Source organism: Chlorocebus sabaeus, chromosome 29 (assembly GCF_047675955.1).
Source record: "Chlorocebus sabaeus isolate Y175 chromosome 29, mChlSab1.0.hap1, whole genome shotgun sequence".
Classification (NCBI taxonomy): Eukaryota; Metazoa; Chordata; class Mammalia; order Primates; family Cercopithecidae; genus Chlorocebus; species Chlorocebus sabaeus.
The window spans coordinates 15,368,057-15,379,422 of NC_132932.1; the positions used below are offsets into that span (position 1 = coordinate 15,368,057).

Genomic DNA, 11,366 nt, shown 5'->3' on the forward strand with positions numbered 1-11,366 from the left:
GACATTTTATTACCGTTTTTTTAATTTGAGTTGGAGTCTTGCTCTGTCGCGGAGCCTAGAATACAGTCACGTGATCTCGTCTCACTGCAACCTCCGCCTCCCTGGTTCAAGCGATTCTCCCACCTCAGCCTCCCGAGTAGCTGGGATTACAGGCGCCTGCCACTATGCCCAGCTAATTTTTGTATTTCTAGCAGAGACAGGGTTTCACCATGTTAACCAGGCTGGTTTCGAACTCCTGACCTCAGGTGATCCGCCCATCTCGGCCTCCCAAAGTGCTGGGATCACAGGCGTGAGCCACCGCACCCAGCCATATTATTACCTTTTAACATCATCGAAATCAGGATTTATCTCACAATTGACAGAATGTCAGAGTTTAATTGGCAGTTTTGTTCCCTTTCTTGGTGGTATATAAGTGGCCTTCTAGATGAAATAAGGTAATGTATTTAGACTGATGTGTACCAACATGTCTCTTGATATCCTTGGCCCAGAAATGTTCTCACAAAAGAGGCGCTGCCCATCTCCGATGAGAAAGACCCACAATGGGGAAGAGCAATTGGCAAATTCGTAAGCCAGGGATGTTGCATTCCCATTGTCTATAACAAGCATTCATTACAATTACCATTAATATGACCAATTGTTGCTTATACGTAGCAGTGTTGAAATGTTTGCTGATGTCAAGCCCAGGCTGTGAAAGTTCATTCATGTGTTCATGATGACTAATGGCTTTGGTTAAGTCAGAACTCAATGCTAAAAATCGATACCTCATTAGCCTTGATAAAGGAAGTGTAATGGGGTGTTTCAGCAGAGCCCAGGCTGGGAATCAGTTTGGTTGTATTTCGATCTGATGGGTCATGATGCTTTTGTGGATTTGTTTGCATGAATCATTATGTTCATAAATATGGTTAAGTTAAAGAAGCAAGTTACTAAATAATATCAACACTATGAGTTCATTATTGTTTGAAAAAAAAAAAGTGTGTATATGTATCAGTGTGTTTAACCAGTGTGTTCCAGGTTCACGTCTACATTGATATCTTAAATCACTGTGCTCTAAAATGTAGACTTTGGTGTCTAAATCTTCACTACTCAAAAGCGTTGTCTTTGAACCAGCAGTATCCCAAGCAACACCTGGGAAGTTGCTAGAAATGCACAATCTCAAGCCCCATCCTAGACTGGCTGAATCAGAATATGTATTTAAAATACAAGCTCCCACATTAACTGATGAATGGATAAACAAAAATGATACATTCAGTTGGGTGCAGTGGCTCATGCCTGTGGTCCCAGCTACTCCAGAGACTGAGGCAAGAGGATCACCTGAGCCCAGGAGTTTGAGACCAGTCTGGGCAACATGGTGAGGCCTCACCTCTACTAAAAAAATACAAAAATTAGCCAGGTGTGGTGGCACGTGCCTCTGTAGTCCCAGCTACTTGGGGGATTGAGGTGGGAGGATCACTTGAGCCCTGGAGGTTGAAGCTGTACACGCTACAATATGGAGAAACCTTGAAACATTACACTAAGTGAAACAAACCAGACACAAAAGGCCACATGTGTGATTTCATTAGTGTAAAATGTCCAGAATAGGCAAAACCATAGAGACAGAAAGTAGAGTAGTGTTTGCCAAGGGCTGGGAGAAGGGGTAATTGGGAAGCACTGCCAGTGGGTACAGAGTTTCCTTTTGGGGTGATGGAAATGTTGTGGAATTAGATGCTGGTGATGATTGCGCAACATTAGGAATAAATTTAAAAACACTGGGCCGGGTGCGGTGACTTACGCTTGTAATCCCAGCACTTTGGGAGGCCAAGGCAGGTGGATCACTTGAGGTCACAAGTTTGAGACCAACCTGGCCAACATGGTGAAACTCTGTTTCTATCAAAAATACAAAAATTAGCCAGGCATCGTGGCACCTGCCTGTAATCCCAGCTACTCCGGAGGCTGAGACAGAAGAATCGCTTGAACCCAGGAGGCAGATGTTGCAGTGAGCCGAGATCATGCCATTGCACTCCAGCCTGGGTGACAGAGTGACACTCCACCTCAAACAAACAGACAAACAAACAAACAGAAAAAACAAAAAATAACATACTGAACTGTACACTTCAAAAATTTGAATTTTATCTTGTGAATTTTTTTTCTCAAAAAAATTAAAAAACAAAACCAACTTAGCATATTGCCTGGAAACTTTTAAAAATAGCATATTGCTTTCTTTTGTTCCCACAAAGGAGGAAAAGAAAATGCTGTGAAAGTCATCATATTCCAAAAAATTGCCATATGATATTTAATGTTCCCTGAGTACTCAAAAATACTGCAGATTTATTTTGGATCATCCATGTAAGTGCAATGTACAAGGTTCCTTGAAAATATAATGCTGCTGCTAACGTCATTAAAAGTAAAAATGATCGAATTAATAAAAGATGTTTAAACGTTTTTTTTTTTAAAAAAATGCAAGCTCCCCAGGTGTTTGAGATGCAATTTGAGAAACACCATCTCCTTAACTACATGGCCTCAGTGTTCTTTCTCACTGTCATTCAGAAAATCCTTCCCTTTTCATTTGGGAATCTCCACAGGTGGCACATTTCGCATATGAAGCACATCCCCTGCCCCAGTCTGCAGCCTCCTCCACCTCCCTGCTGCCTGCACTGCAGCAGTCCTGCTTAGCGGCGTGGCGCTACCATGGGGAGCCACCGTCAGCAACTGATCAGGACATGGCATTGCCTGGAACCAAGGTCTCACTCCTCTGTTCTCAGTTGCTGTCATGGGCTGGCAGAAGAAACCAGCTGACATCAGACTGTTCACCAGTGTCCTCTCTGCCTCCCTAGGTACCTCTGTACCAAAAATCTCCCCTCTCTTTAAACATAAAAGGGTTTACATTACAGGTTCATGCCTGTAATTCCTGTGATATGGGAGGCTGAGGCAGGAGGATCGCTTGAGCTCGGGAGTTGAAGGTTGCAACGAGCCGTGATCAATTTAAAAATTTTTAAAAAGAGAAAAAAACACCAGATGTCAACACACATAGAGGATTCAAATGGAGTAGGGAAAGAAAGGAAGGAATCTCTCCCTCTCCCCAGAGATGTCTGAACTCTAGCTTCTGCTCAGAGACAATTTTCTGTTGCACAGACTTGAAAGATATGTAACAATTTTTTTTTTTTTTCTTGAGATGGAGTCTCACTCTGTCCCCGGGGCTGGAGTGCAGTGGCAAGGTCTCGGCTCACTGCAAACCTCCATCTCCCAGGTTCAAGCAATTCTCTTGCCTCAGACTCCCGAGTAGCTGGGATTACAGGTGCATGCCACTACACTAGGCTAATTTTTGTATTTTTATTTATTTATTTATTTATTTATTTTCTTGAGACAGAGTCTCACTCTGTCTCCCAGGCTGGAGTGCAGTGGTGTGATCTCGGCCACTGCAACCTCCGCCTCCCGGGTTCAAGTGATTCTCTAGCCTCGGCCTTCTGAGTAGCTGGGATTACAGGCACCCACCACCACACCTGGCTAAGGTTTTTGTATTTTTAGTGGAGATGGGGTTTCACCATGTTGGCCAGGCTGGAGGTTTTGTATTTTTAGTAGAGACAGGGTTTCACCATGTCGGCCAGGCTGGTCTCGAACTCCTCAACTCGTGATTGCCCTGCCTCCGCCTCCCAAAGTTCTGGGATTACAAGCATGAGCCACCACACCTGTCCTAATTTTTGTATTTTAGTAGAGACGGGGTTTTACCATGTTGGTCAGGCTGGTCTCAAACTTCTGATCTCAAATGATCTGACTGCCTTGGCCTCCCAAAGTGCTGGGATTACAGGCATGAGGCATAGCGCCTTCAACAAGCATCTTTAAATAGAGAATTTCTGTCTTGCAAAAATTAGTGTACGAAGATCACGAAGCCTTCCTCATACGGTTCACAGCACACAGAACAGTCTTTTTATAAAGGATGTGGGGTTGTAGAGACAGGAAACGAAGTTGGTTCCCAGATCTTGGCAGGCATAGATGGGGAGGCCCTCCAGAAATCTACTCAGGCCTCCCTCCTGCAAATGTGGGCATGCTGACCCCTGTTATCTGTAAAGAAGGAGCTCTTAAGATAACTGTCCATTATCAGACCAATTGGTGATAATCCCTGCCTGAGCCTTTTAAATCACTTAGACCTAGACATTAAATACTTTGTTTTGAATTTCTACCAAGAAGTTGAATTGGTTAATTATCCTGGAAGTGGTTCAGCTTAAAAGGGTTTGAGATAATTTCGCTATTTTGTTATTATTAGCAAGGATGAAAACCTCTCATTTTGTTTCTAATTTTATTCACTTTTGTGTGAATTATCTGGACTCTTTACAATGAATAATTTTAAATGGGTAATTCTAAAAACTAAAAACTGGTATTAAAAATTAATGTGTTCTTTAAGGTAGATTTAAAATACAGATGAGCAAAATGTATTCCTGTACTATATTTATGTACATGTATGTGTATATGTGTATACATATGCATGGATTCTTTTTTCAAACAGAAATGATGATGCATTAGTGGGAAATGTTTGAATTGCAAGTGCCTGGACTTTACCACTCAAACTATCTTAGGCAAGAAGGGAATATTTATTGACTCATAAAACAAACTTAAGGAAAATTCAGAGTTATTTCTGGCTTCAGTGACCCAGGACTCAAAATGCTCTTAAACGTTTTCTAGCTTCTGCCCTCTGCTTCCCTCTCTCTGCCTTCGTCTCATTCTCTCGGAATGCGGTTCAGCTGGCAGGAAATATGGCTGCCATGGCCTACAGACTCACATCTTCCCATCTTTACTTCCGGAAAGGAACAGGTCCTTTTCCTTTGGTTCCAGCTTACAAAGTCCCAGGAAAGGTCCCTGAGAGACTCAGCATGAGTCATCTGTGCTCTTCTTGACAAATCATTTTGGGCCAGATAGCACAGTTCTGCCGTCAGCTTGCTTTGGGTTGAGTGCTCACCTCCAAACCAGACCCTGTGATGGAGAGGAAGGATCAGGTAAGCAGATGGCAGCTCCTATCTGAACTATGCATGGGGTGCTGTTCTGTAAAGAAAAATCCGGTGCTATTTCCCCTAGAAAGATAGTGTGCTGGTAGACAAGTGACAGATATTCACCAGATGCAAATGGAATCATATTTCACATGTGTTTTGCCACACACTTTTTTACATCTTTCATTTGTCTATGTTCTATGACATAATTTCAGTGATAATAACATTTAATGACAGAGCAATATTCTATTCTGGAATACAGCCATGATGACTGGAAGTGACCATGAGGACAAGAGCCACCCACCAAGGCTGACAGAGCAGGAAGACAGAGAACACCCAGGTCCTTGACAGCATCCTGGAGTTGCTTTACTAGACATGTATTACTAATCTCTAGATTTTTTTTTTTTTTTGAGACAGAGTCTCTCTGTGTCATCCAGACTGAAGTGCAGTGGCGTAATCTCAGCTCACTGCAACCTCTAACTCCCAGGTTCAAGCGATTCTTGTGCCTCAGCCTCCTGAGTAGCTGGGATTATAGGCATGCGCCACCATGGCCAGCTAACTTTTTTGTATTTTTTGTAGAGACAGGGTTTTGCCATGTTGGCCAGGCTGGTCTCAATCTCCTGGCCTCAAGGGACCCACCACTTTGGCCTCCCAGATTGCTGGGATTACAGGTGCGAGCCACAGCAACCAGCCTTTCTCGACTTCTTGATACGTGAGAAAAATAATCCCTGATTTGGATAAACCACAGTAGTCAAGTTTCTCTTGCATATGGACAAGTGCAGTTCCCAATAAATACACTTCTTGACAGCCTTGCATGATTAAAGGTAGACCAGGGAAGTTAACATCAATGGGAAAGGTAGGGAAGGGTAATGATAGGAACCCCAGAGAGGTTGAAGGGAAGCTGAAATAAAGGACCTTGTAGCCTACTTTTTTGAAGTGTTGAAGGAAACTGGCCCATAGAGCATCCTGGAGCCAACATTTGGTGGTTGCAACAGAGTAGAACTTGCATTCATAGCTGAATTGAGTAGCAAGAAGGTAAGAGGTAGTACCCAAGACTTTGATCCTATGTAGCATGAAGGGTTGCAGAAGTCTCTAAGGCTCCTAGTTTGAGTAATGGGATCATCTCCCCCATTCCTCATACATAGAGATCTTTACTGTAAGTTTCCTTAAACAGCTGTCATAGGAGCATGACAGAGTACGTCAAGGACAATGTCCTAAAGTCCTCTGTAGTCCCTGTGGTAGTCAGCCTCCAAGGTGGCCCACTATGATGGTTAATTTTAGGTGTCAGTTGGGTGTGGTGGTTCAAGCCTGTAATCCCAGCACTTCGGGGGACTGAGGCAGGAGGCTCTCTTGAGCCCAGGAGTTCAAGACCAACCTCAGCAACATAGCAAGACCTCCTGTCTACAAAAAATTTTAAAATTTGCCAGGTGCAGTAGCACATGCCTGTAGTCCTAGCTGCTTGAGAGGCTGAGGTGGGAGGATCACTTGAACCTGGGAGTTTGAGGCTGCAGTGAACTATGATCACACCACTGCATGGAAGCCTGGGTAACAGAGTGAGACCCTGTCTCTAAAAAAAAGTTTTAGGTGTCAACTTGACTAGATTAAGGAATATCCAGAGAGCTGAGAAAGCATTATTTATGGTTATGTCTGTACGTGTGTTTGGAAGAGACTGGAATTTAAATCAGTAGACTGATAAGGAAGATCTGCCCTCACCCAGGGTAGATGGTACCATCCAGTCAGCTGAGAGCCCAGATAGTGCAAAAGGACAGATGAAAAGGCGAATTTTCTCTCTCTTTCTTCTGAGCTGGGACACCCTTCTCTTGATCTCAGACATTAGAACTCCAGGTTCTTCAGCTTTCAGACTTCAGGACTTGCACCAGCAGCCCCTCAAGTTCTTGGGCCTTTGAACTTAAACGGACTCACACTACTGGCTTCCCTGGTTCTCTATATCTATATATCCTATTGGTTCTGTCTCTCTGGAGAACCCTGACTAATACACCCACTATGATCCTTGCCTCTAAGTATTCACACCTTTGTGTAGTCCCCTCCCACACTGTACCAGGGTTGGTCTGTGTGACCAAAAGAGTATGGCAGAAATGATGGTCTATCACTTCCAAGGTTAGATTGCAGCTTCTGCTTCTTTCTATCTTAATCACTCACCCTGGGGAAGCCAGCTGACACTCTGGGAGGAGAAGCTACAGGTGAGGAAACAGTCACATGAGGGAGATTGGGAGCAAGCAGATTGTCTGGCCCCAGTCAAGCCTTCAGATGACTGTAGTCCCAGCCAGTGTCTAGACTGCAACCTTGTGAGAGACCTTCAGAGATACTCACCTAGGCTGTTCCAGATTCCTAGTCAACAGAAATAAAATATTTTTTTTTAGACAGGGTTTCACTCTGTCTTCCAGGCTAGAGTGCAGTGGTGCCATCCTGGCTTACTGCAGCCTCAGTCTCCCCAGGCTCAAGTGATCCTCTTACCTCAGTCTCCCAGGTAGCCGAGACTACAGGTACGCATCACCAAGCCCGGCTGATTTTTTGATTTTTAGTAGAGATGAGGCCTTGCCATGTTGCCCAGGCTGGTCTTGAACTCCTGGGCTCAAGCAATCCTCCTGCCTCAGCTTCCCAAATTGCTGGGATTATAGGCATAATCCACTGCACCTGGCACATGTTCTGTTTTGTTTTTTAAGGTAAGCAATTATTTTATTTCCTTGGCCTGATGGCATTGACTTCATTACACAAGAACTTGCAGCTGACAGAACTGACACACAGATTTCCCCCAAGAGGAAGAACCCTTTTCATTTGCAGAAATGAATTGAAATGTCATGTCTGAGTGCAATTCCTGCTCCCCACTCCCACCCCAAAAACCCTAAAAGTGATAACAAATCAATAAATCAGTAAAATTCCCATGATTTACTAAAAGTCATCCCTGCAAACCTTTCTAACTAGCAGCTGCAGTGGATAACCAAGAAGGGAAGAAGCTGGCCATCACATAGTATTTCTGTGTGAGACTGAAGGGACAGTGGCATGGGAGCAAGAATCCTGAATGAGTGAGAGGTGTAGATAATCTACCTTACTTCATACCTGCCCCTTCCCTACATAAGACATCTCTGTGCTGATACATGGAAAATACTAGAGAAGATGCTAGGAGTGGTTTTATTCTGCAATTGGAAATGTCTGAAGCTTATTAAATTCCAAGGTGGGGTGATAGAAGGAGCACCAGAGAGAAAGAACAGTTTAGACAGAGATGCTCAACACTCTGTCAATTCCAGTTTAATGCTATTTAATAACAAAACTGTCTTCTTAATCATAACCACCCTCATGCCTAACCCCTATTTTCCAAAAATAAGAGATCCCTGTCTAAATTTCTGGGTTGATGTCTACTGCCTCCCCTGGGGTGGCACTGTGATGTTTGTGAGATTGTAACTGGGATGGGAGAAAAGTGTGGGACAGGGAAGATCAGGGGCCACGATGCATCAATTACAGTGGGTCTCTTTTGGTTCCCAGGTATGGTCCACTACCACAAGTCCCCTTTCCCTACCTGTCTTGTGCAACTGTCAAAAATAGAATCTCTGCCCAAAGAGAAGGGAGTACAGGGAGTTGCCGCTGGACTGCCATCATCTCTAACCCCAACTTGTCCACCTCCTGACCCTTCTATGAAATTGCACAAAAATTAAATCTCAGGAATGCCATAAAATTACATCATCCCCATTCCTCTATCAAAGCCAATGCAACAGCTCTGTCCTGATAAGCTTTCTCCCTGAGCTGAGGAAGCAGCAAAAAATATCAATTGAGCATGTGAAAATGTGATGACGGTGTGTGTGCGGTGTAGTTTCTAGATATCTTCACCTTCTGCCTCCTCGCCGTGGGAACCGCTCTCTCTTTCCCCAAGTCTGGCATACACCCCTCCCCTACCCCCAAGTCCAGATGCTTCCATATGCTGGGCTTCCAACCATTCATTTCCCATAGACACTCTCATTACTGTAGGCCACATACAGAAAATCATCTTCCTCATGACTGTCCTCATACAGTTGGCCCACGGTAGCACTAGTGGGAGGGATTGTGCTGTTGACAAAGAAGAATAAGGCGTCCTCAGGTCTCAGGTGGATTCTCTTCTGGATTAAGAAGTAGAACTGGCCATTGGTAAGGTCAGAAGGCACTAGGTACTTCCTCTTGTCCAGATCAGGCACCCTGGCTTTTGGAGCCTTCTCTAAAATCACAGGGACCCTGTCTGGATATTTCTTCCGGATATTTTCTGCTTCCCTTTTCCAATACTCAAAGGGATGGTCCTCCTTGTGCTGGAACTTCATGATGAATCACATGGCTTCCGAGATCCCCGCGCAGGGCCTGCCTTCTTTGTCGCTGACAGCAGGCCGCGTCCCGCTCCCTCCGCTGACGTGTGCTCAGAACAGGGGCAGAAATGTCTGCTTCTGGGTCAACAGCGCTGGTCCGAGTGTGCGGGCGGGCGGAAGGTGGGGTGGGAGGGGGACCTCAGGTGCTCCTGCTTGGAGGTAGAGGAAAGCCAGGTGAAGAAATACTGGCGGCTTTTCCGAACAGCTGGGAGCACAAAAACCAAATATTTGGTTTTTCAACCCAATAAATTTGGGGGTAATTTGTTACACAGCAACAGATGATTGACTCTCTCTTTTAAAAAAATCAGTTCTGGCCGGGTGCGATGGCTCACGCCTGTAACCGCAGCACTTTGGGAGGCCGAGGCAGGCGGATCACCTGAGGTCAGGAGTTCGAGACCAGCCTTGCCAACATGGTGAAAACCTGTCTCTACTAAAGATACAAAACATTAGCCGGTGTGGTGGTGCACGCCTGTAATCCTAGCTACTTGGGAGGCTGAGGCAGGAGAATTGCTTGAACCCAGGAGGCGAAGGCTGCAGTGAGCCGCAGTCACGCCATTGTACTCCAGCCTGGGCGACAGGGCAAGACTCAGTCTCAAAAAATAAAATAAAATAAATAAAACAAAATAAATTCAGTTCTATTAACTGCTGAAGTCTTTCTCTGTTTTCATGCTCCTTGAAGTCCTTTCACAGTTTTTCCTCGCTCCTCTATGCCTCCTCTCAGCCACGCCCTTTAGCACCCAACCCCCAACAGGTCATGATCCTCTCTTCAGGTGGCCATTGCGGGTACACGATTGGTTTCCTGCACTGACTGCTCTTGTCATGAGACCAAACTTCCTTTCCATCACTCCCCATACACCTGATCATTGTGAACAAACCGCTGAGAGAACAAAGTAAGGCAGAAGGAACAGAAGCTGGAGAGAGTGACAGGGGATAGCCATCAGCCAGATTCTGTGACTCTTTATTCATCTCCCCACTCCAGTCCCAGATTGAAGAGTAATCTTCATGCTCTCCCTGATGGCAAAATGCTAGAAAGACTTACCGAGGGGCCTGAAGATGCCTTCTGTTCTCCAGGTCCTGAACTCTGTTCCAGTTACAGAAGGCCTGGCAATCCCTAGGTTTCCTGGGCATTCCTTTGTTACTGAGCTCCTCTGGGATATCCATTTTCCTCATTTTCATCTGACTAAATCTAACTACATCTAACTACCTCTGCTAACCAGATATTTGTTCACAGTTGACAGAGTTTCTGAAAATGCAATGTAGTTATCTTGCAGATGACTACAATTGTAGCAAAATAACTAAGATGCAACTGGCTATATGAAAAAAAAAAGACAAAATATTACTTAGGATTTTGATACCTTTTATGGTTTATCTCCCCTTTTGGCCTGTGAACTTCATGAAGGTAATGGTTATGTATGATTCCCAAGTAACCACAGTTCCCAGAACGATCTTGAGTATAGAATGTTCCCAATAAATATCCACTGGAAAATGCACCCTATTTTTGTTGAAGGAATGGTGGAATTAGCATCAAAGGGATCTTCAAAGTTAACTCTATGGCTGGCAATTCTAAGCGTTTTATAGTACATCACAAAATGTTCTTTCTTTTTCTAAATTGCACTGAATCAACAAACGGAGTAGACAGGCACATTTTCTTCACTTTAAGGAAAGACATTATTTTTTAGCTAGGGGCCGACCCAAAGTGACCACTGGCTTTCACATGAGACCCAGGAGCCTCCCCAGTTTGAAGCCCAATATCACATTTCCCAGAATACTTGATGCCCTCGCCCGCCTCCTCTGGCTATCAACCAGACGGAAAGGGGATGCGCCTGGGAGTTTGATGCCAAGGGAAGGATACGGAATGTCTGTTTTCTCCTAAGGGCGTCTGCTGGGCCTTTCTTATGTCCAGTTTGAGTTGGTCTGGGACCCGGCCTCCGCAAACACCCTGCAGGCTCCGGCCGCCGGGTATGAGGTGAAAGACTGGGCAGAAGAGAGGCTGCAAAGGCCAGAGGGCTGAGCTGCTCTGCGCTGGGGAGGGACGAGGTGCCAGAGCGCAGGAGACCTCACGGTG

The 11,366-nt window shown here is 44.9% G+C and overlaps 1 protein-coding gene across 1 annotated transcript; it reads right to left on the minus strand.

Moving 5' to 3' along the window:
* Window positions 1-2,284: 2,284 nt before the first annotated feature.
* Window positions 2,285-9,364, minus strand: LOC103231198 (gamma-aminobutyric acid receptor-associated protein-like 3). The gene has a single exon (XM_073012996.1). It carries the CDS (start codon window positions 9,257-9,259, stop codon window positions 8,906-8,908), a length of 354 nt encoding a protein of 117 aa, XP_072869097.1. The 5' UTR covers window positions 9,260-9,364; the 3' UTR covers window positions 2,285-8,905.
* Window positions 9,365-11,366: the final 2,002 nt, after the last annotated feature.

Excerpts from the sequence above, each read along its gene's own strand:
- LOC103231198 (XM_073012996.1), bottom strand. The coding sequence starts at position 9,259 with ATGAAGTTCCAGCACAAGGAGGACCATCCCTTTGAGTATTGGAAAAGG.